We start from the raw sequence: 23,719 nt of genomic DNA on the forward strand, positions 1-23,719 counted from the left end.
TCTCTCCTCCTCCTTCTTGCTTCACGTCTTTGCCTCCTATCTTCGTCATCTCTCTCCTGTTGTCTCCTCGACGCCTCATCTACCTCGGCCTTAGCACGCTCCACCTGTCTCCTCGTCTCCTCCCTAGCTTTTTTCAATTCCCTCTCTTCTTCTGATCTATGCCTTGCCCTCTCCTCTCTCACCTTCCTACTAGAAGAAGCGCGCTGAGAATGATGGTGCTGAGTTGAAGTGCTGCGCTCCAAATGTTTAGGGCGTTCACCATCCATCGAAAAGCGCGGTCGATCAATGATAGGAACCTTTTTGCTGTCACTCCTCTTAACTTCCTCCTTGACATGTGGTTTCTCCGTGGCAATGAGCTTCGCCTTGACGACACTCTCACCCTTCATATCGAGTAACTTCGGCTTCTTCCCATCGCCATCTCTTGCGCCGCTTGATCTGGAACTACTATGTCGTCTCGTAGATGATATACGTGTTGGGATGGAGGAGGAACCGATCTCCGGAGAAGCATGTTCATCTGCAACTGCCTTGCCAGACTCCGCTGCCTTTAGTCTTGCAGCTGCACGGGCGGCTTTGCGCATTTCATGGGCAGCTTGTTCTTCTGGTGTGCGATCGCTGCGGTGTTTCCTGCTATGAGGACTTGTGCTGCCAGCACTGACACCGCTGTCATGACGAGAAGGTTTCTTTGGTGAGGTTGGAGGAGTAGTTCCAAAGAACATGTTTTTCAACGAGTTCTCGCTTTCTCGACGTCGGCGGTGAAGAGGTGGACGTCCTTCGTCATTGAGTCCTTCTCTACTGGAGAGAGTCCTACTAGAACTCTTCGAGTGCCTGGAAGATCGATGCTTTCGGTGCTTGCTGGGTTCAGGAGATGGAGGCTCCCCTGAGACATCTTCTTCGACGACTTCTTCGAGTCCTTCAGGCTCGCCGACGATCGCTTTGTCACTCTGCTGATTTTCGGGCTCCTCGTGCTGGTCCTTGGATACGAGAAGTGCGGCAGCCACGGCGCCGACTGTTATCTCGGCGATTGGCACATCTTTGCCCTCAGGGGTGGCCTCGCTGGGCTCTTGGCTTTCCGGTGCTGGCGCTGAGACCGCCTCCTCCTTTGGAGCTTCTTGCGCGGGCTGGGGTGATTCTTCAGTGACCAGGGCACTTTCATCTGTATTTTCGGTCTCTAAGACAACCTCCGGTTCGGCCACGTCCTTAGTAGCGTCTGAATCAGGTTGTGGGGTGTTCTCACTCGTAGGGGCATCGGTTTGTTCAGGGACAGGAGTGGGCTCGCAGGGCTCGCTCGTCTCGGGATTCTCTTGCTTCAGTTCTTCAGCGGAGGCAATTGCTTTCTCCTCTGGAATTGAAGCACTGTCCTCAACCTTTTCCTCCTCGTGGCTGGGAGCAGGTTCCTCTGGCCCGTTTTGAGCAGGTTCCACCTCTTTGGACTCGTCGTCCTGTGAGAAATTAGCCAAGATTCCAACGTCTCCTTCTAAGGTTCAGATGTATGGCTGCTTGGACTGGATGCGCAGTTAAGTCATCTTTACATTGTACTTGGCTCAAGCAGGAACAATCATCCGAAGTATGAACCGAAACGCCCCAGCCCCGCTAGCTGAAAAATAACCTGGGATACGGCACTGGGCATTTCTAGGTCCAACCGAACTTTCAGTCGGCAATGTGCCCACTGTAGCTGCCTCCGTCTGGAGAATGATCTTCGGGATTGAACCCAATGTCCGGAAACTGTCCGAATGATCATCTCAAGCACAAAGCCCAATGTACCGGAGACTTTCTGAATATTTATCTCAGGCGCCAAGCTTAATGTCCTAGACACTGTCTGACCAAAGGTCGATTGAAATTTTGCCTGCCAAATCCTAACTTAAGTATTCGAAATAAATAAAAAGGTACGTACCACTTCAGCCGGTGCACCTTCGGGCACTGAGCCTGGACCAACAGCTTCCTCTTCTTCCAGGGCACCAGGTGATTCAACTGGGGCCTCCGGGCTTGAATCTTCCGGCTTATCGTCCAAGATAGGCTCAGAAGCCTGCAAGATAGGTGCGTCCTGCTCGGACTTCGGTTCCTCCTGATCAGCATTTTCGATAACAGCTAATTCAGGCTCGGATTTAGGTTCTTCTGGAGCATTTTCCGTTTCGATTGGAGCACTTTCTTCAGGCTTTGGTGTTGTCCCCTAGTGGAATTAGCCTTGAACGACAAATTTAAGATCCTTTTAAACTTTCATACCTCATGAGATGGAATTTCGTCAGCTATTGCCAGGGTATCATCTGATACTTCCTCTTTGGGCCCTACATCGTCCACAACAGATCCATCGACCTTGGCATTCTCACTCACGGGTTCTGGATCGTTAGAGGTTTCTTCCTCAGCTTTTAGTTCTTCGACCTTTCAGAGAGTCAGTATTGAGGAGCATTGTGTTGAGATATGTGTTGTCTCAAACAAAAGAAGTTCTAAAATACGTACCACTGGAGCTGCAGTTTCCTCGACCTCGGTCGATGGATTTTCGCTCGCTGAAACCTCTGGGGCAGCCTCGACGATTGACTCGGATGACTCCTGCTTCTCTCCCTTTTCCTCCTAAACAAATTAGCATCGGCGCATGAGTGAATTGCAGAAGTTAGGTGTTTCCACGAGCAAGAATATGCAGTGAATGAATCGTTTTGCGGTGGATAGGAAAAGCGGCACCGATTCTCAATGACCCAAGTCGAAGTCGTACATTGAGCGAGTGTCGAAGAGGCACGGATATTATCCTTCAGTGTTTCCGAGATGGTTGAAGAAGGGAACTCTTCATTCTACCGCAAGTAGAGGAACATTCGCAGGGAGTTTTCTAAAATGTTCTAACTTGAATTGGGACATTAAGAACTCGATGCCGCTTTTTTGTCTACCACGAGACCGTCTCGCCAAACTCTGCTTAGAAAAGGGCTTTAACTGAAAACCACGTGCTTACCTCAGAGAGACCATCCGCAGGAGCTGGCTCAATTTCACTCTCAATCTCAGCAGGGGCAGAAGCTAATTCACCGCCGGTGTGCTCTGGATTCTCTTGCAGGGTTGAAACTGGTTCCTCAGCCTGGATTTCCTCCTGCTCTTTCGCATCCGTTTCGGCGATCGCTGGTTCAGAATCTTGAATTTCGACCGCAGTATTATCTTGAGGGGCAGGCTCGGCGATGACAGGTTCAGAAACCGCTAGTACTTCCTCGATAGGCTTGTTTGCAGGCTCAATCACGCTGGCGTGCTCTTCTGGTGCAGACTCAGTTTCGATTGCTGCACTCTCGCTCTGAGGCACGGTTTCCTCGACAAATTCGACTGGTCCCTCGCTCTCACTAGCAGGTTTGACACTCTCAGCACTCGCATCGGCATTTTCTTCAACCTCTGGATATTCTGGTAATTCTTTGGGCTCGTCGTTTTGCGGCTGTTCGTCCAAGGGCTTGCTGTCCTCTGCCAAGTCGCTGCCCTCTGCCTTCTCCTCGAAGTCCGCGCTAGCGGGCAAAGCAGCATCACTTGGTTTCTCGGACTTCTCTTCTGGAACTAGGGAATGTTCGTCCGCTTGACTCTCTTCTTTTTGGGATTCTTGTTTATCGATAACGTCTTCCTTCGCCTCTTCAGCCAATGGCTGCTCAGAATCGGCGGCGGGCGCCTCGACATCTTCGCCGGCAGCGCTGGTCTCATTTTCCGCATTTTTGACTCCTTCGACATTATCTGAAGATGGGACAATGGGTTGCGGACCCTCGCTGGGAATACTGGGTTCAGGTTCCGTGCTCTTTTCTGCCTGTCCGAGTTCAATCTCATCGCCTTTGACGCTGGGAGTACTGGGCTCAGGGTCCATGCTCTTTTTCTCCTGTTCGGCTTCAACATCATCGTCCTTGGTCTCAGACTCCACTGCTGCCTCTGGAATTTCAGGACTTGATGCTTCGGCTTTCGGGTCGTCACAAGCTTCCCCGGTCTCCGCAGGAGCGCCGTCGCTAGCCAATTCTTCGACCTTTTCCTCTGGTGGCTCACTCGGAGCAGGCTCTGGTTCTGTGATGATTGCCTGAGCGGGCTCAGTCCGTTCATTCTCAACGATTTGCTCCTCCTCGCTTGCGGATGGTGCTGATTCCTCACTATCCTCTTCAGCAGTGACGTTTTCACCAGCATCTGCTTCTGGAATGGGCTCCTCCTGTGTCACGTCCTCGCTGACAGGGCTTTCGGTGGGTTTCTCAGGCTCTTGAGCTTCTGGTTCCTTACTTTCATGAGTAGACTCTGGATTTTTGAGCGTGTCCTCAACGTCATCGTTCGTAGAAGTCTCAGTACTGTTCTCGTCATTCTTGACCGGAGCTGGCTCGCTGCTAGCTGGGACTTCCGGCACCAGCTCCTCGTGGTTATCTTTTGATTCGAGGACTGCGGCTACAATCGTTCCAGCGGCAACGACAGCAGCTATTTCGGCGGCAGACTGCTCGGAGCTACCGTCGCTTGGTGGGGATGGAGTGCTTTCCTCGCCAGCATCTGGTGCTTGGGTTTCTGTGCTCTGACTCGTTTCCTCTGCTTTCTCTGCTCCTGGGACTTCAAGGATGTCCTTGCTAATCTCCGTATCGCCAGAAGCCGGGGCCTCAACAACACCCTGGCTGTCTGAACCATTGGTAGGAACTAGGGGTTCCGTGCTTTCCTTGATCTCCTCGACATTTTCAGCAACTGCTGGTGGTAAAGGCGTCTCACTCTCCACGGAAGGCTCTGGAATTGGTATGGAGGCAGAAGACTCGATCTTGGTAGGCTGATCACTGGTTTCACTATCTTCAGGCTCTTTTTCGGCCGCGGCAGGAGCAGGAATCTCCTCCATCTTCTGCTCAATAACCTCAACAGGTGCAGGAAGTGCCACCTCTTCGGCCACAGGCTCAGGAGCGGGTGTGGGACCACTCGTCTCAGCAGGTTCATTTTGTTGTTCGACATCACCAGAAGGAGCCTCGTTCGGTTCCATTGTTTTTGGCGTTGGAACGGTCGCTGAAGAGGCCGGGCTTTCGTTGACTAAATTCTCACTCCCCTCCTCTTTCTGTAGTCTTAGGGCAGGATCGGAGGGCGCAGTCTCCGCAGTAGGCTCCGAACTTGGCTCGCCCTCGCTGGCACCGTCATCTAATGAATCTGGCTGCGGCTCAGGTGATGGGTCTGTGGTTCCGAGAGGAGGAACAACATCAGACGTCCCAGGAAGGATCGGCGCAACAACCGCTTTCGACTTTCCCTTGTCTTTTCCTTTCCCACCCTTTTCGCTTTTTTTCTGCTTTTTGCTGGAGGTCTTGCTAGCCTTCTCTGGTTTTGGCCCTTTCTCGGCTTCAGCTAGGGCTTCGCGTTTCTCATTCTTTTCTGATTCCACAAGCGGTGGTCCTGGTGCCCTTTCCTTGCTCTTCTTTTCTACTCTTTTTTCGGGTTTCTTCTCGGTCTTCTTCTCTTTTTTTGTTTCCTTCTTCTTGGACTTCTTGTCTTGTTTCTCTGTGGATTTCGGAGCTTCTCCAGGAGGCCCTGGCGCTGGTGGCAATGTATCGTCTGAGAAGTGTACCGAGGCAGGACTGGATGTCCGTCGAGTTGGACGCAATATTCCTCTGGGAGAACCAGGAGTGAGTGGTGGTGGTGGTGGGTTGGCCTGTAGAAATCAGTTCAATGTTCCACGCCAATGCAGGCAGTCGAAGTCGAATGGCTTTTCCCCTACAAATTCTTTATACGTAGCCATATATAGGAATTTGGGAGACGATCGAATGAGATAAACTCACTTCACCCTCGGAACTTTTTGGTGGAGCATCACTCTCCCCTGCTTCGGGTTTTTCACCTTCCTCCACTATTTCACCCGCATCCTTTGTATCATCGTTCGGCGTAACACCTTCGGGTGCGGATGGTGTCGTTGCAACGCTTGAACTACCTTCCCCGCCATTATCATCCTCAACCGATTCGTTTTCGACGCTGCCGTTTTCTGAACCCTCTTCAGAATCATCTGTCATAGGTGTCAGCGTCGCAGAGCTAGTTGGGCGTCTTACTCACCAAATACTTGATGTTGTAACGCCATGTTGTATGCGGCTTCAGGACTACCACAAACCACAGGTTTTCTGTACTGGACCGTCTGAATAGGGCCCCACGTATTTCTCTGTTTCTCGTACCGGGTAGTTGAGATTCCCCTTCCAAGGGGTGTGGTTTGTACGGTCTCCCAGCTGCTTACTTGCTTCTCGTACGTTGTGGTCTGAACAGGTCCCCAGCCAGGGGATGGTGGTTTCTCGAATTCGGTCGTCTGAACATTCGGCCAATCATGGTTAATCTGTTGCCTGCTTTTGGGACGGTGTGAAGTGTTTTCCATACTTATGAGTGTACCTCTTGTAGAGATACAGGAGCAGGAACTTCGACAAGACTGAATTGGCTACAGCCCCTTCTTATCCTCTCCCCATGTTAGTGAGGTGGTGGAGATCAGGTTTCCTCGGCAATATGCGGGTACCCAACGTCAGGTACGATATTTTGGTGAAAACAACACCGAACAAAATCCCGACACGGATGATGCTTGTAAATGAAAGGGGGATGAGAGATGACGTCCGTTAAAGCAGGAACAGAGGACCTGCCTATGGAAAAGATGGCAGTGAAACAATTAAGTAGAGAATATTCTCTCATTGGGAATGGCCGAGAAAAGCCTCAAGGAAAGATTCGACACATTTCCACCCACGTCCTGATTGTCCCGCGGGGGCAACCCCACGACACTGTTACTCGACGTCCGAGTGATCAATATTGGGCTGACTATCAATTGGAGAATTATGATGTACTGGCGCCACGTCGTGCTCACTGGTCTTCGAAATGCTCCCATGCTGAGGATACCCGCGATATCGCACTGGCACTGCGGCCCAACTATGCAGGCCACTACGCAACGGGTTAATGGCTGCGGCAAACTCTCGAGTCTCGCTGGCCGATATGCAGAAAATGTTTTGAGGTTCGTTAGGCCATGGGTTGTGCATCGTGCTAGAGGCTCGTTGGCTGGATATTGCTGATATCATTCCCTACTGGTTCCTGAGTGTGGAGGGAGCACCCGTCCCGTCGAGCTGCCTGCATGGACAGTGGTGCTACGTGGTTCGCCTTGTCCGCCTTGTTGGCTATCCCTGCAAGATCGGGTTTGAACGCTGGATTCCGTACGTTGCCGGGTGGTACCGTAGGTTGCATCACGAAAAGAATGTTCTCTCCAGCCGACACCAGGATGGGCATGAAGGTTGGGTGAGAGAGGTGACAATCAGATGTCGATGTGTTGGCATCTCGAAATGTTCCGAGATGGTTCAGGGTTGGGTAAGCGAGGCCTCGTGACCGGAGGACCTTCACATGATCTCAGCCTGCACAGGGAGGTAGGGTTCTCTTTCCATTTGCGAGTTTGTAAGCCTTCTGTTCGAATTGCCACAACCACGACCACCATGTGGAGATATGTTTCACAAATATGGAACATGACCAAGGAGCCAAACGGATAGCTGCCTTTCTTAGCATGGTCTGATTGGCGGTGAGGTTCACTTGATACAGTTCTGCGAGGACTCAAGCTCGTTCATGATGGGGCTGGAACAATGACTAGAGTCGGTGTAGAAAGAGGTGTTCAGTATCTGAAAGATGTGCAGCAGATCCCAACGCCGGCTCGAAAATGGATCAGGAATCTTGATAACGCAGTATAATTCCAAGTAGCCAGAACTCCTTCAGCACAATGCAGGTCCCAGGTACGAGAGTTCTCTTAGTGTATCAAAAAAAGCGGTGACCAGAATAGCGTCACAATCACATCGCCATCTCAGCCTGCAGCTTCCGGAGCTCTTCCTCTTCGTCTTCCTCCTCGGCATGAGCCTTTCCCTTGACTAGTGACACGTTAGAAAGAGATGGCAATGGATGGCCTGGTGAAACTTACGCTCGCCGTTCGCAGCCGCAGGTAGTCTGTGTATTTCGTCTGACACAGGAACAGTACCAGTCTTCAACATCTTGTTATCAAGTTGCTCCTGCTCAAGTTCTGCCAACTCATCATCCAACTCAGTCTCGTCGATAGGCCCACCGATAGGTGCACTCGTAATAGCTTGGGCAATCTCCTCGCCCAAGGCATGTTGTTCTCGGAGTTTATCCCTGAAAATATACTGTCAGCGCTACCCATTCGGCGACTCGATGAACCAGAAACAGAACATACATCGTCTCGTCGACCTTATCGATATTGAGTTTGCCATGAATCTGTTTCATAGCCTCTCCCGCCCGCTCCATTGCCGCCAGAGTTTCTCTGTTGATATTCGCCGCTTCGATGGAGTATATTTGTTGCTCTAACGTCGCTATTTGTGCGGATGTTTGCTCGAGGGTGTGCTCGTGCTGCTTTTTCCGTTTGAGAGCGGCTCTCGCGGCTATTTCAGACGGTCAGCTATTTGTCTTCACATATTGTATATGCGTGAACTCAAGAGCCACAAAAAGTAGATAGGTAGGGTCATGGTTGGAATCCCGAAGACTTGACGCCACATACCATTCTTGTTTGTACTGACATTCTTCCTTGCAATCGCATCTTGCTCATCCATCTGGTTCTGTAAATGTCGCTCCCGTTTCTGCAGCATTTCAAGCTGTGCTCTTAATCCGAGGATGGCATTCTTGGGGCTATCTTTCCGTGACTGAGCACTCTGCCCCCCAAACCAGCCCCATACTCCAGACATCTTGTATTATGTGCTTCTGGCCCGATAGATTCGATATCGACGGACCGTCGAGCCCTGAGCCGTACTCAAGATTGTCCAAGAAGCTCTCGGTATACCAGGGAGGTTGTTGTCAGACGCCCTGGTCGAAACTAGCTATCGGAAGGCTGGCGATGGTGGGGTTCCTTTATCGCCGGAGGAAGAGCGTTTGAAGAGGGTATCCGAAGAGGTCGCTGGGAGGGAAGAGTGTATATGTCGGATTTCGGTGATCGCGAGTATCTCAGGATTTTATGCGACGTAAGTTGTTAGTATGCTTTGTCGCTGCCTTGTGTCCGTGAATGAATGTCGTGCGTTCAGTTCCTAAAGGTATGACGCGCGCTAGTCCCCGTTTTTAGCTTAGCGCAGAAGTTTCTGATCACGTGTTGGTTACTGGTAAGATAATCTCAAGACAAGACCAATCCTCTTCCAGCCTTCTCACAACATCCTAATAGATCCATACTACCAGCTTCAGGCCCAGGGCTACGATTTTGGCAGCCGGAATGCAGAATGGTCCTGTCCCAACGACCTTAACGCTGCTGGCGGACCTGCCGAAATTTCCTCCCGGCTCGAAGGTCAGATTTCTTGGATGGTAAGCAATATCTTTTTATACTGCTGAGTTGCTTCATGTATCTCCGCAAAGAACGATTCAGAGCTAGAGTTCTCAGTATTTATGGGTTTCGTTTTCAGAATTTGTCCTAATTTTGCAAAAATACTTCCGCCTCAGGTGAGGCACTTCACGCACCTCGTGGCATGTCCCTCTGTCTCCAACGTATGCTAAGTTTAGATAGTGTCACAAACTACTCCATCAAAACAGCACTTCTGACGCTGGAGCACAACCATCCTTCTGGAAACTCGTTCAAGGCGTTAGTCGATGTCAATCTTCTCCTCAATACACTGAAGTCGGAAGAAACTCGGATTGGAACCTGGGTGAACGTCATAGGTTACATCGAACGCAAGACGCAAAATGTTTCAACCACCGATGAAGGGGAGCTCCGAATACAGGCACTGGTTCTATGGTCGTCAGGCCCTTTCAATCTCGACAGGTATGAAAGGAGTCTAGATCGGAAGACTGCCGAAGCAGTTCCTGATGTTGGCGGATAATTGTTGAGGTCTACGACTCCTCCCTTTTCCCTCAAACCACAGCAGATCCGACAGGAGTTGAAGGTGAGTTTGGATTCTTTCACCTGTATTGGACTTATGTCTGATTACCGATTTAAAACAGCAAATTCTTGCCTGACATATGACCTGGATGGTTCTAGCGAAAATTTGACAACCAGGGCAAACGAGAGTCCTAGAAAAACCTGAACAGAGCTCTACTTGCAACTATTCAGCTTTGAAGCAATGACTTCGCTGAAGCTATTTGATCAAATGGCGTCTCCGGATCGTTGTCGATCGTCCGACATGGTTCTTGACAAGCCGGCAAGGGCCAGCTCTAATATCTGACTCGGCACGTTGTGTGAAATTCGCAGATCGGTGGGGCCACTCCCTACGCTTTGTGATGGTGCCTTCTTTACCTCGATTGGGTTGTGGAGGTTCACAAACTGCGAAGCCCGAAAGGTGTGGAACCAGGAGAATGATATTTGCTGAGAACGTCCGGTTGATGTTGAAATATATGTCCTGGGCAACGGCAAGTAAGCCCAACCTGATAGCGAAACCCATTGTCACCGAATGGTACTCGATCATTCTAGCAGAAGCTCGGCCCCGACTCTTGGGACTCCGATTGGCCAAGTCGCTGGGAACAGTTCTGCAAAGGGAACGGATGTTTTTACATCCTTTTTGAGCAAGTTATTGAGATTCAATCCAATTGGCAAGCCTCCAACAAAGAGAAGCCGAATCTGCAATCATCCAGGAGGTAAAGCAGGCAGCACAAGCTATGGCTATAATCATGAAGAAGTCGATAATCGAAATCTCGTTTCACCCCACTCCAGAATTTACCCACTAGAGTATATCACGACTAATTGGTGTGTTCATTACCTATCACTAACTTGCGTTGATGTCCCCGCCCGAACCCCCATCGAATCTGCCTCTGCCAATCAATTAAATTTTAATTGCAAGGTGATCGTCGTAATGACATTCTCACTCCCCTTGTTTGCTTTTAGTCATCCGACATACTCACGGAATAACTATAATACCGTGGCGTGATCTATTTTGGTTTATGCAGGAGGACCGATCTGCCTCACCCCACGCCCGCGTGCCCGAAACATCGTGAGGCAACTTCACATCGTTGGCAGAGCCGCAGGAACGTCGCAATCCTCAACAACAGCCCTACGGATGACTGGGATTCCCTGCCGCCACGATGGAATGTCATGTCCTTCGCAAGGCTCTATCACGCAGTTCAGCTTGCTGCCTGGAGAAGTTTGCCAGCTGAAGATGAGGCAAAACCACATGCTTTTGCGCACGAGGCTCCGTGTTGTCTACCGAATTGGGCGCGGCGTCGAGCCTCACGATTCTATGAGATACCGATCGATCACGTCATGAGAGCCGCAAATTACAGATTTCGATGAAATTTCATGTAGTACATTGAGTTTCAACAAAGTTTGGGTTGAATCAAAAGCTGCGTTATAAACAAAACGCAGAAGTCGATCCGCACGATGCAAAACTCTAAAACTCGAAGCGATGATTCCTCCCCAATATGTCTTTCTGTCCTCTTCCTGCGTCAATTTAACCCTCCTATGTGCAATGGTGATGCACAAAAGTATAAGAGGCAAGACGCCAAACTCCAAGTCCATTTCAATCTGAGGCCAAGTTGGCCAATCATCCTTCACCACCTGTCTCTTGGGTCGTACCTACGCTCATCTGAACGCCGACGACTTGACCCTTCGCCTCGATCTCGCTCGTCAGAGTGGCGACGATGGTGTCTCGATGATGAATCGGTGCTTTTCGAACCTCGAGATACAACGATAGGCTTATGAAGTGGTCGCTTTAGTTGCTTGTCTGATTCCTTCTTCGAACGTGCTGCAGCTTGCTTCTCCCAGACTTCTCTCGACTTCAAACAGATGTCGTTGATCTGCTCCTGTACATACAGTCAACATAACTGTTGGGTAGAATGAAGCTCAAGTAGTACTTACATCTGTGAGACATTGTCCTGGCGTCGTAATGAGGAAGCCATCTTCTCCCTTGAAGTCAAGTTAGCGTGGTTATTAAGCAGGGGAATCCAGGTCACTTACGTCTCGTGTGTATGGACGCACGGTAGCTTCCGGGCCCAGATAGTACTGGATCTCCTGTGTGATAACCTTCTTGTTGATATCCCAGTTTGGGATCCAGTACGAGATTTTCTCCACAGAAGCCATGGTACAAACGTATTTTGATGAATTAATGCTGAAGAGACATACGACTATGAAAAGAGAAACTTGAAACTAAAGAGTGGTTCCGATAAAAGCTTTGGGTCCGGAGAACTTATGGAAGGCTGATGATTTATATGATTATCGAATTCGTTGAGCGGCGAAGCCGCCCACTGAGATCCGAGACAGGGTGAACGGTGCCGCTCTTCCCTGTCTGAGTGTAGGGTCTTGAGACCGCGCATTGCAGGAACGCGACGTGGGCACATCTCGGCCCGCATATTAGGATCTCGTATGTGGCGGCGTATGCCTTTGCATCAGAATTTGAGCTCGCCCTGGCGAGGCGAGCGGGTCCGACGCCACTATTGGTTCTCGCTTTCTCACCGGCAACACTGGTTGAACAAGCTGCCAATGGAAGGTCATGATGACCTCCTCAATCAACGAACACCTGTACCTGATCAGATTCGTACTCACATTGCAGATAGCCAGCAAGTTAAATATCAACTGTGCTGCAATCAGGTCGCTGTCATGAGAACTGCTTGAACTACGGACTAAGCGAGCAAGACAGACAGGACGAAGCACAATAGACTGAAAACATCAGGAGCCCAACTCAAAGCAATCGGTAAATCCTTTCGATGACAGTTATTCTCATTATCTCACTGCAGCCTCGCCCTGCCAAACCGGGCTGCCCCTCACTGGCGCATCGGGTCAGGAGGCTTATATCTCCGCTCGTTATCATTGTTTCTATCAGGGATCTTTCGTGAAGAGAGCTTATAAGCCAGAGAGTTTCGTCGATCTTCTCCCTTTGGTCCATTCCTATCTCCTGCTAAATTGATGATCATCTCCTATCACGATCAACTCTTCCAGGAACCAGGTTTTGGGACGAGAACCATAGACTATTAGCGAATGCAAGGCCTCCAATCACCTCAAAGCCTTATTCACATCAGCTCCTGGTCTCATCAGCAACACTTCTTCATATATATAAAGTTTTCCCGGATATCTTCTTCCACTGTTCCCCTCTTCACCAGATCGGCATTTCCGCAAAGAACATCCTGGGTCTATTCTCTACTCCTTCCCACCCTAAAATGGTAGGATCAACACCAACGCTACATTGCACAACTACCGACTACGTTTCAATGATTAATGAACCCCGGCCTAGTACGCCATGGAACTCATCTGCAAGTCCTCTATCCCTGGTTTCCAACACTACTCCTCGCCGACCAGCCCTCGTCCCCCAGAAGACGAGAGGACCAGAGGACACAAACATCCACCAGCTTCATTTCCACAAAGCACCCCACAGCGCTAGAAGACAGAGTTTGCTTGCCTGCGCGGAAGGAAAAGATTGATATCCCTCACAGGGCTTGCTAACATGCCTGATTCAGCTACTCCCCTGGACCAAGGAGATGCCAACCCCACTGCAAGGATTCCCAAACACGAACAAGGAAAGAAACTCTTGAGAAGCTTGAAAGAATGGGTCATTTCATGGCCAAATCTGTGGGGTCTCGCCGCCGTCCTCTGTCGAAAAATTCTCTTAGCACCTGGACAAAGGGAGTTGGTGGCTGTCCACGTGATATTATTTGAGGGATTAAACCTAAGGGGTACACCGACACACAAGGCTGAGACGCCACGGAAGTTTCGGGAATGTTTGAAACTTTTCACATCATCAACTAGCGTCAGATTGCAAAGCCTCGCAGAATTCGGGCGTTGATGGCGGTCGCTTGACAGAAATTTCGGCCTCGGGCTAGAAGATCACCCTATTTCAGTTACGACGCGACGAAAAGGGGGTCTGATAAGTTCCGACGTTCCAAGGCAAGGCATCTCGATCATTTTCGGACGTCCGAACATCTACTGGAGTCTGGGAATCTTTTAGTCACCGGTGACCTTCAGGATGCAAGAGGAAGAGGTTTATTGTGCCCTGTACTACCGTAGGCCAAGCGCTGTGATCCGTCTCATTCGCATGACTGTGTTCCGACACTGACGAGTACACCGAAGCTGGGCGAGAATTTGGTGGTAAGATGACATCCTGGATCCTGATACGAAGTGATACAATCTCCGTTCAGAGACGCCAGAGCTGAGGGGTCGACTTGAGCTTCCCATTCAAGGACACAAGAACGACGGCTTGCCGTTTTGTCCGTCACAATCTCTCGGATCCTGGCAGCAAAGCAATATATCTTCGCCCTGCTCTGCTGGAGCTGGATTGTTGTACGTCGAAACTGGAAATTGGAGGTCCGGCGGAGGCGTTCGTAATTTAACACGGATCCGAAAAACTTGCGCCGCATCCTTTGCGCCCGACTCATATGGCGATGCGAGGGACGACCTCGTATCCCCTCAGGACATTCAGACCGCAGACTTTTCAGAAGACAGAACTTTGTCGCCATACTATATCGAAATTCTCGTTAATACGAGATTGTAGCCTTTCGGTCGGCGAAGGATATAGGCAAGTGAACCTTCAATTGACACCCAAAGCCCGCTTCTGAACAGCTTCTTCTCTGACTGATGACTCGGTGGCTTGCCTTTACGCATTAGACGCGAGTCTTCAACCCAAAGCTTGCAGCACGCTGCAGACGACTTGTCTGCCACCTCGACACCAACACGACTTCATAACATCCATGAACCAACGATACAACGAAACTCCCAACTTCACGAAACTGACACTCACGCATACGGTCACAGAACAAAAGAGCCACCCTTGGCAGACAGGTATGCAGCACTCGAGCATGAACCATCAAGCATATTTCCCAAGAGAGCACGCCGATGAGATCACGTAAAGGAAGTAGGACCAAGTCCCATTAGTTAAAAGAGTGTATTACAGCACCTATATCTCTGCCACAAATATATCTACCTATGCGATAACACTCTGTACGCGGCACAAAAGAAGCAGCACACGAGCCTGGATATCTGTGAACGCCGTCCAAGCAGAGAAAAATGCATTAAGCCGCCCCAAATGCGCCATTCCATACCATGCTCCCCGACAGAAAGCCCAGAACCTCGTGTCGCGTATGCCTATCAGACACTTTTGTATCCACCCATTGCCATCTCATTCCATCCCATACATTTTCAGTTCGCTCCGTCAGGTTTTCAGCTGAGGCGGACCAGCAGTTGACAGCTTCTTGAATTCTCGCATGTCATCTGCATCATCGAGAGGCCGCTTCTGGCCAGCAAGCTGAGCGGGCTCTTTCGGAGACTGTTTTGGTGTGCTGGCTCCATTAGGGGATCCCTGTGCGGCTGCAGGTGCAGGTGAGGCGGAAGAACCACTTAGCCGGCTGGGTGCATTAACAGGACCTCCAGAATTGGTGTGCGCCATTCCATGGGTCGTCATTGGCGGTCGAGGGACGGAAGAACCGTTGGGACGACTCTGGCTCTGTCCCGTGAAGGATGGCCGCATGACTGTAGGCTTCTCGCCAGTAGCTTTGACAGACGGCTGAGAAGAACTTTCTTGTATTGCCTTCTGATTTGCGTGACTTTGAGGCGCCAGTGAACGATGGTCGTTCGGTTGGTCAGCCGTCGACGGGAAATCAGAGCCAGCTATGCTGCTGAGAATTTTTTGCAGTGTGCTCATGAGGACACCTTCATGTGGATCGCCAGGGACAGTGCTTTCGGTAGCGAATCCCAGAACTCGGTTCACCGCCGAGTTGACAAGCTCCTCCGCGTTGGCATTAGTCTCCTTCATCTGAGTCAATAACATCGATTTGAATGTGTCAACGGCTCGCATAACGACGTCATTGTATTTCGGAGGTTCAGGAGGGCTTGGAACGGGTGGCTGCTGTGCTCTTTGCTCCTGCGGAGCCTGGACTGGAGGCAGCGGCTGGAGCGATTGTGTCGCTTGAGGGGTGGGCTGCTGTTGCGCTTGCGCTTGCGGCTGTTGAGCTTGCTCAGCTTGTTGCGGTAGTTGCGGTAGTTGCGGTTGCGGAATGGGCAAGGACTGCTGAATTGGTTCAGGTTTCACTGTCGACGGCTGAGGTGGAGCGTGAGGCTCCTCCTCGACAGGTCCACGTTGATCGTTGGGCTGAGGTTCGCTTGGTGGAGGTGGTTTCGGTGCGTATGGAGAGCTGTAAAGTTGAGGATTGTTAGGCGCATTTAATTGAGCCGGTATCGCAGGTGGGAAACCTGGATGCGGAATGCCGTTGAGGGGCGGATGAACGCCTTGTGGAGGCACAGGTCCATTCATGTGCATTTGCGGCCCCATCTGCGCAGGTGGCTGACCATGTTGGATGAGGTGAGGCTGCATCGGATGATATCCGGGTGCCGGGGGTCCCATCATTCCAGTGCCGTACGGATATCCCTGCATCTGATGCGGGTAGATTTGTTGCATTTGGCCAGGATGAAGCGGGGGTGGAGGACTAGGCCTTCTCTTCTTCTCTTTCTCAATGGAGACGCCCTCGACAATGGCCCACATCCATCCTTTTCCATCCCGTTCTACTTTTGTGAACGCGTGGTGCTGCGACAAATTGTGGCGCACACTACTTTGCCATCCATTTGTACCGCATTTGAGGACAAAGTAAGGATACTTTCTTTGGATAGCTCTGTATATCTGAGGCAGGGACATTTGTCCAGTCGCTGAGTTTGACAAAGCTTCGTGGATGAGGGTCACGTAATTGGCGTTAGGTTTGGCAAGCTGCTCCGGAGTGAGATCTTCTTCTCTATATACCGGCGATGGCGAACGAGGTGGTTTGGGTGGCTTCTTGTCCTTCTTCTCTTTCGCTTGATCTTCGGATCCTTCTGGCTTGGCTTCTCCATCCTTCGGTTCTTTCGGTTTCCTCTTGGTGTACTTTCTCTTCTCTCTGGGCTCAGGAGGTTCCTCTGGACGAGGGTGTTTTCGAGGCCGACCGACCTTGTTTTTGACTGGTGCGGGTGCTCCAGACGCTGGAGGCACCGTCTTCTTCGCGGGCTTTTGTTGGGGCTGGCTTTGGGCTGCTAACTCCGCCGCCTTCTTGGCCTCCCTTTGCTCCCGTTTTGACATGAAGCCGTTTTTGGGGGGTCGACCAGGGCCACGTTTTCTCTCCGGCTTGAGGCTCAGTTGATGTTGGTCGGCTTTCGTTTCGACATCTTCCTCGTTTCCGAAACCCTGTGGTGATCGCCCAATATGCTCTACTTCCTCCTCCTCGCCATCCTCGTCGTCGCCTTCTTCATCACCATCCTCTTGGCCATCACTTCCTTCCTCCTCTCCCTCTTCATCTTCACCATCTTCCCCTTCCTCACCACGTCCACCAACAGCTTCCGACTCCTCGTCGCTCGTGTCTCGTAAATTCCCATTCCCATGGGCGTCTTCGAATTCGTAGCTCATTTGCTTGCCACCCCGCTGGTAAGGTTCATCCTCTCCATCCTCACGTTGGGCCATATCGTCCCCCCCGGTCTCCCCAAGCGCAACATCTGGTAGGACGAATCTTGCAGTAACGCCGCCGATCTGTAGTTCGTTACCGCTATGCAAAGGGATGACAGCCTGGCAAGGCCGAAAGTCGCCGTCAACGAATCCTCCATTTCTCCCTAGGAAGTGAGCCTCCCAAACATGCTTCTTCTGATTGAATTTTATCTTGACATGCCTTCGAGAGATATTCTTGTAGAGGGAAGCTGGCGCATCGGCTGGAGGATGAATCCCAATGACAGGGCATTCGTAGGGGGATGGCCGAAAGCTCTCTGGATCGAGTGGTGCGGCATCGCCTATGCCTGGTGCGGAACGTCTGACTTGTGGTTGAGGTTGGTAGACATGCTCATTTGCTGGCGGGGCCCCAGAGTTTCTCCTCGACTGGTGATGAGATGACGACCCGGTTGACTTAGATCTCTTGCTGGCTTTGCTTGCTTTGCTAGCCTTCTTCAGTCTGCGTCTCTGAGCTCTCTCTTCACCATCAGAATCATTTCCGTCCCGCAGGATTCCACCGCTCTCGCTGACGATCGACTTGGCTTGCCGGCTCTCGTGATATCTTCGAGAAGGCGTCTTCGGGGTTGCACCCTCCTCTTGTATTCGTTTCTCCTCTTCTTCTCGGCGGACAGCAGCACGATGAGCTGCTAGATCGCGACCTAAGATAATGGAATAAGTACTTATGTAGAAGTCTCCATCTTCGAACTCTAGTTTGGCAAAAGCCGAGACGCGGTGCTGCGGGAGCTCGTGTATATTTGGTGAAGGGTCCAAGTAGGGCTGCTGTGCAATCATAAGAGCACCCATATCAGATTGCATCGCTGGAAGTCCATCCATCATCGGGGGAAATGAGGCAGTGTAGGGATCAAAGAACTGGTAGTGATGTGTATTGCTTGTGAGACCCGCCAGAATGTCTAAAGCACCTCCAGCAAACGGTTCTACCAGTCCAGCGTTTGGCAGACCTCCCATCATGTCCTGAGGGTAGTGATTTGCAAACTGAGGGGCCATGTCCTGTCCTGCGCCATTTGAACCAGCCATCCCATCTTCTGGCACACTAGGTATCTCCGGCATTTGTTCATTCGACAAGTGTTGCTTGATTGCAACATCTTCTTCGACATCGTTCTGCGCAACGTTTTCTGTAGGTTGCTGGGGTTCCAGCTCGCTGATCGCGATCTCGGCCTGGGGCTCAGTGGCGGTGAGGTTGTCCTCGATTGAAGCTGTTGCCAATACGGGCGCGAAAACATCGCTCTTGCCTTCCTGCGGTGAAGTCATCGCTGTCGCTTGGTATAGTGACAGCTCCTCCACCGGCGTGTCGGTTCCCATCGAGAAATTGATCGTGATGTTGGCTGGGTTCTGCTTGGAGATTGCGACAGCTTTTCGTGCAGCGGCGATAGATAGTGTCACGTGATGATCGTCAAGAAGCCTGCTCAGGTAGCGTATTTGAGTCAAAAGTAGTCGAAGGCTTGCCTTAAATGACTTCAAAAGGAATGATAACTACGAAGTACGCATACTACCTTTAGGCTATCCAACCGCTGCTCATAGGTTCTCGAATGCTGGACCCGAACTGCTTTTGGGCCGAGAACTGTCCATGATTCCATCACATTTTGAGCGGACTTAAAACAAGTTAGGGCCAGTTGGGCAATGAAGCCAAGACCTGCTCAAAGGGGATAGATTACCCGCTCCTTTAAATGAGCTTGATGGCGATTGTCGTCCCCGCAGTTTCAAGTTCTTCCATTCGAATTTGCATAGATATTTTGAGCCGATGGCTTCAAAGAAAGCAGGAAAACGCTCAGCTGGCTCTTCAGTAGGCAAGTACTTATCTTTTGCTCACAGGAAACTGAAAGATTTTCCAAGTCCGCGTTATCTCTGAATGTATGGGACCGAACGCCGCATTTGGCGTTTTCTCAAGCTTTACGTCACTCCCACGATTCAGAGTGCTAGTGTAGTGAACTACCGCTGAAATACTCTGTCTCCCCATGGTTTCTTTTTCTTGGAACCAAACGCTGAAGACGCTCATCAAAATTACCCCGTTTTTGGTGCTATTTTGGTCCCAACATGTCCGGCCTACCTATTCCTTGGATCTGCTTCCAGTGCGGGTAAGTTATGATCTCTTGCACTATCATATCCTACATCACATGTCCTTCGAGCTGTTCACTCCCAAGAATTTACTGTCTTTGGAGTAAGCAGCTCCCAAGATATTGCTTCGACTGCTGGTACTACCATTTGTTACGATACTGAGCCAAATTCTGCGTGTCAGAACGGACAACCCTTGTCATTGCAAAGTCGTAGGCCCTACCATTGCCTTCGGAGTTACGATTGTTTTGGCGGTATGTCATTCCTACCAATCTCTTGGAAGAATGTTTATGCTAATTTGAGTAGGTGATTTGCTGGCCTGCTTCACTCTTTTGCGGCTGCTGCGCCACAGAACGAGGAAAGAAGTAAGTCCTTTCATGCCTAGTAAGTTATAGATCTAGCTGCTAATACATACCCAAGAGCGCTTGGAGCTCCCGTGGAAATGAGCGCAAAAGTTAAAGATGCAATACCAATATGAAGACACAGTCATTAGGAGTTTGGTGTAGAAGCTTGTTTGGCAATACGGAATGGGATGCTGGGGGTGGTTGAGTAGAAAACCCAAGGATCCAATCTGCACAATCTTCTTGTAGAAGAAGGAGACGCGACCTTTGATGCAGGCAGGTGATTTCCCGAGAGTATTGGTTTGTCTAGTCATGATTGTTGGACGCGTTTGATGATGGGTTTTGTCTGAGGTGTTGCGGTACATCACAAATAATTCCATGATCTTTTGCTTATTTGTCATGCATCGACTCTGTTTGTGGGAGTTTCTTTCAAAACTTATGTGACAAGTTTTACTTCTCTGAATTATGATTGTCTTATTGAACGCATTAAGTCATGATGTGTTTTGCGAGAGGGCCTTTAGGAAATGTCAAATGGTGTCCTTGAACCTCTGTTAAATAAAGTAATAATTGTAACTAGACACCATCAAACGTAATTTCATAGAATGCGGAATTTAACTCAAATTTTATCAACAAGATGTCCTTCCTGAAGTACTGGTGTTCAAGATCAATACAAAGTGACTGCACTGGATCTGCTATTCACCCGGTTCTTTGGATCCTCTTTCGCACCTTTATGCTATGAATAACATGCCTCACGAACAAGATGGAACATGAAAGAATTCCCCTATCCCGCCTAAAGTTGTTGGAGGTCAAAGGTAATGGAGACCGACTTAAAGTTTTTCCATCATCGGCATCGCATCCGACTGGTCAGCAGCCGAGATTTTCGCTTCGAGCTTTGAGCCCCTGAAACCGACTTCGAAAACAACAAACATTTTGGTCAAGATGTCCATCCCCGCTCGACGATTGAAGACTACTCCATGTCTATTTACCTTTTTTTCTGGTAGTAAAGCTATGTGTCAGGTCCGGTTCACCTTCTGGGCACCTCGAGGGTAATGAAAGAACCCAAATAACCTCGAAATTACAAGTAACCCTTCCGAAGGCGAAAAACTGAAATCATCTTGTAACTAGACTTGTAAGAGACCACCTGCAAGTAGACTTCAAAGATCTAATCCTTCTTTTCAGCCAAGGTAGAAAGCTACTTGGGATAAATTATTCCGACTAGGAGCTTTGTGGGGGCGCACACAAGTCCGAAGTCGCGTAAGATCAAAACACCCTCCACAGAATACAAAGTCGCCACCTCCCTCGAACAGTCACCGTCGGGCATACCAGGGCGCTTACCACCAGTTTGCATTATAATTGCTGTGCTTCATCATAAAGTGTTCCGCCAGGAGCTTTGAGGGAGCGCACACAAGTCCGAATTCGCGTAGGATCAAAAATATCCTCCTCAAACTACCTTACGGACCCGCCACCTCCTTCAAAAGTAGCGGTCGGGCACACAATAACGACAAGAATCACTAGATTTGGCTCTGCTGTGCTACCCACCTGGTAAGAACACCACTGACTCTTCTGATTGGCATTTTGCTTACAATTCCACTCAGTCGCATTGCAAGTGTTGAAGTTGTCACTGACCACAATAGCACGCGGGAGGTGAGCACGCCACACGTTGACAATCATCCGGCATTGGCATCACTGTGCTTTCTCATCTGGCAAGAGCTCTACTGTACTATTCTGATTGGTACTTTGCTTACAAAGTACGCAGTCGGCTGCATTCGCAAGCTTTCAAGTTTCCGAAGCAGGGACCATTACTAGCACGCAGGAAGACACGACGACTAAATTCAACTGTCGCTTGCATTCCTCTAGTTTCCACCTGGTAGGAACTCCATTGACTGTTCTGATCGGTACTTTGCTCACGATTCCCTTCAGTCGCATTTGGATGTGTTGAAGTTGCATCAAAGGCTAATAGCAAGCAGGAAAATACAGCATTGCCAAAAATAACATTTCCCATGGACCTCCATGAATCTGACGACGGTTCTATCTCAATGGACACAAGCTCAGACTTGGCTTATACAGAGGAAGATGCTGTAGTGAATGAATTCGATTCACTCGGTTTCAAACGGACAAAAGAAATGGAAGAGGAATATATCCGAATCCAAATCCGGACTCGAGAAAAGCTGTCTCCGGACGATTACCAAAAACTCGCCTACCTTTCACGTGTACTCGGCTCCGAAAAGGTGACTCGCCTCGACCAAACTGATGGACCGAGAGCAAGTCGCGCACAGCACCAGATGGACGAAGAGCAACGCGAAAACATGGAGAACTACACCAGCCGTGGCTACGATAACTTGAGTGGAAACTTGACGGAGGAGCAGGAGGCAGAAGATGCACAGCTGTGCATGGATACAGCTCTGTTGATCTTTGGGCCCGCCGTGTTGGGTAGACAGGATGAGTACGAGTACAGGTCCGGCTCCCACTTGGATACAACGAACCATTCTGAGGAGGAGGAAGAAGGAGAGGAAGGAGAAGAAGAAGAGGAAGAAGAGGAAGAAGAAGAGATAGAAGAGGAAGAGGAAGAAGTAGACGAGAGTGTCAAGTTCGATCTCACGCACCAAGAGGGCTATGAGCTCATTGACAACTTCTTTGATGATAGTCTTCCGCAACCAGCTGTTGGTGGTGCCGAGAACCCCAATGGAAATCCTGCAGACGGAAACCTAACATCCATTCCTTTGGGGATAAGCGTTACTAGTTCTGAATACGACATGACAGCAGAGTTAGAGAACCCCGAGGATAATAAGGTCTTGTCAAGCCAGCCAACGACTGCGGAGAGGGGTACCTTGACTCGTAGCAAGACTGCGAAGAAGGTGTTTGCAGCAGTTGAGCAACGTGCATCTCGAAACCTCCGCAGCCCCTCGAAGACAACCCCTCGTCCGCCAAAGTCTGCAGATTGGAGCTGGGGAGATTCTCAACCGAAACTCGCACCAGCCCCCTCTCCTCGCAATAATTTCGACGACGGATCCATTCACTCTGCTGAAGTTAAAGAGCCGACAACCTCAGGAAAACTGACACGTCCGTCATCTCATAAAGCTCACCAGCGGAACAAATCCAACCCCAGAAATTCCCTCACTTCCGCCAATCCTGTCCATTCATCTCGTCTCTCGTCTGCTCGAGCCGGATCCCCTTCGTACAGCCAACCCGAAGCTCGCGACCAAGCAGTTCGGCAAGTAGGCAGCTTGTTCGGACTACCATCGACGCGCAACACCTTCCAAGCACCCACTACGCCTAAGAAACAAATTATGCAGTCGTCCCAAGGCAATTACTCTGGCGATAGCGCGAACAACTCCGGCAAGTCAACGTCATTGTCTGAGCATACTCAAGATTCATCCGCCACCCCTATCCGAAAGAGTCTCCTCCCACCTGCACCGGTAAGCCTCCCTCGACGTCCTCCGGGACCGCTCCCATCGTTCTCCGCCGCCTCTCCCGTTCCCAAGCCAAACTTCGAACCAAAGTCTCCTGCTACACCAGGTGGCAACCTACGCGAGTTTGCGGTCATTAAATTCCCCACCTGGGTTGGTCGTGAAGAGGGTGTTAAGCTGTGGGATGGCATCGAGAATTCTCAGCTGGAGAAGTTCAGAGACTGGCGTGCGGCCCATCCTCGGTATAAGGAAATGCACGTCGTTCCCGACTTCGCCCCCGAGTCCACGACTCTTGAGTTGTGTGGTCCAGTCGGTTCGAACGTCCGTGGTGCACTGCACGAGCTCTTCAACAAGAAATACGATGCGAAGGCTAGGTTGGACGAACTTTGAAAGGGTTTATGTTCGCGACGCAGTTGGTGCAATGGTGTGGCATTCAGTTGCTGACCTAACCTGCCGTAACTGGTGGAGGCATTCTACTCGAGATTTGGGGACAATGGTGTGGCATTGAGTTGCTGACCTAACGTACCGTAACTTGAGGAATACACGTAAACTTCAAACAAAATAACTAGTCCAATTGCAATGTGAACAATCCAAACCTAAGATGAAAGCAGGTCATGAATGT

General features: G+C 50.2%; 6 protein-coding genes across 6 annotated transcripts; 3 read left to right on the top strand and 3 right to left on the bottom strand.

Annotated features, from left to right (window-relative positions):
• Positions 1-7,328: 7,328 nt before the first annotated feature.
• Positions 7,329-8,950, bottom strand: K444DRAFT_615284 (Snf7-domain-containing protein). The gene is made up of 4 exons (XM_024880703.1): positions 8,447-8,950; positions 8,126-8,330; positions 7,856-8,064; positions 7,329-7,805 (listed from the first exon to the last, which is right to left on the bottom strand). Exons 1-4 carry the CDS (start codon positions 8,628-8,630, stop codon positions 7,729-7,731), a joined length of 675 nt encoding a protein of 224 aa, XP_024733758.1. The 5' UTR covers positions 8,631-8,950; the 3' UTR covers positions 7,329-7,728.
• Positions 8,951-9,083: 133 nt separating this feature from the next.
• On the top strand, positions 9,084-9,922 carry K444DRAFT_565539 (uncharacterized protein). The gene is made up of 2 exons (XM_024877104.1): positions 9,084-9,234; positions 9,434-9,922. The coding sequence occupies exons 1-2, from the start codon at positions 9,146-9,148 to the stop codon at positions 9,744-9,746; spliced, it is 402 nt and encodes a 133-aa protein (XP_024733759.1). The 5' UTR covers positions 9,084-9,145; the 3' UTR covers positions 9,747-9,922.
• Positions 9,923-11,143: 1,221 nt separating this feature from the next.
• On the bottom strand, positions 11,144-12,006 carry K444DRAFT_593457 (uncharacterized protein). Its single transcript, XM_024878304.1, has 3 exons — positions 11,813-12,006; positions 11,714-11,761; positions 11,144-11,658 (listed from the first exon to the last, which is right to left on the bottom strand). Exons 1-3 carry the CDS (start codon positions 11,933-11,935, stop codon positions 11,407-11,409), a joined length of 423 nt encoding a protein of 140 aa, XP_024733760.1. The 5' UTR covers positions 11,936-12,006; the 3' UTR covers positions 11,144-11,406.
• A 2,987-nt stretch (positions 12,007-14,993) lies between these two features.
• K444DRAFT_644604 (uncharacterized protein) lies at positions 14,994-18,599 on the bottom strand (the record flags this gene model as incomplete). The annotated part of the gene is made up of 3 exons (XM_024884984.1): positions 14,994-16,538; positions 16,572-18,149; positions 18,219-18,599. 3 exons carry the CDS (start codon positions 18,597-18,599, stop codon positions 14,994-14,996), a joined length of 3,504 nt encoding a protein of 1,167 aa, XP_024733761.1.
• Positions 18,600-19,331: 732 nt separating this feature from the next.
• K444DRAFT_644605 (uncharacterized protein) lies at positions 19,332-19,827 on the top strand (the record flags this gene model as incomplete). The annotated part of the gene is made up of 4 exons (XM_024884985.1): positions 19,332-19,372; positions 19,534-19,603; positions 19,656-19,714; positions 19,770-19,827. The coding sequence occupies 4 exons, from the start codon at positions 19,332-19,334 to the stop codon at positions 19,825-19,827; spliced, it is 228 nt and encodes a 75-aa protein (XP_024733762.1).
• Positions 19,828-20,629: 802 nt separating this feature from the next.
• Positions 20,630-23,487, top strand: K444DRAFT_665338 (uncharacterized protein; the record flags this gene model as incomplete). The annotated part of the gene is made up of 5 exons (XM_024887059.1): positions 20,630-20,736; positions 21,065-21,232; positions 21,286-21,334; positions 21,447-21,557; positions 21,658-23,487. 5 exons carry the CDS (start codon positions 20,630-20,632, stop codon positions 23,485-23,487), a joined length of 2,265 nt encoding a protein of 754 aa, XP_024733763.1.
• Positions 23,488-23,719: the final 232 nt, after the last annotated feature.

Source organism: Hyaloscypha bicolor (assembly GCF_002865645.1).
Source record: "Hyaloscypha bicolor E unplaced genomic scaffold K444scaffold_117, whole genome shotgun sequence".
NCBI classification, from domain to species: Eukaryota; Fungi; Ascomycota; class Leotiomycetes; order Helotiales; family Hyaloscyphaceae; genus Hyaloscypha; species Hyaloscypha bicolor.

Coding starts and splice junctions, on each gene's coding strand:
- K444DRAFT_593457 (XM_024878304.1), bottom strand. CDS start 11,935: ATGGCTTCTGTGGAGAAAATCTCGTACTGGATCCCAAACTGGGATATC. Junction 11,762..11,812: donor TGCGTCCATACACACGAGAC/GTAAGTGACCTG, acceptor CTTGACTTCAAG/GGAGAAGATGGCTTCCTCAT. Junction 11,659..11,713: donor CAGGACAATGTCTCACAGAT/GTAAGTACTACT, acceptor CTGTATGTACAG/GAGCAGATCAACGACATCTG.
- K444DRAFT_565539 (XM_024877104.1), top strand. CDS start 9,146: ATGCAGAATGGTCCTGTCCCAACGACCTTAACGCTGCTGGCGGACCTG. Junction 9,235..9,433: donor AAGGTCAGATTTCTTGGATG/GTAAGCAATATC, acceptor AAGTTTAGATAG/TGTCACAAACTACTCCATCA.
- K444DRAFT_615284 (XM_024880703.1), bottom strand. CDS start 8,630: ATGTCTGGAGTATGGGGCTGGTTTGGGGGGCAGAGTGCTCAGTCACGG. Junction 8,331..8,446: donor TGTCAGTACAAACAAGAATG/GTATGTGGCGTC, acceptor CGTCTGAAATAG/CCGCGAGAGCCGCTCTCAAA. Junction 8,065..8,125: donor GATAAGGTCGACGAGACGAT/GTATGTTCTGTT, acceptor GTATATTTTCAG/GGATAAACTCCGAGAACAAC.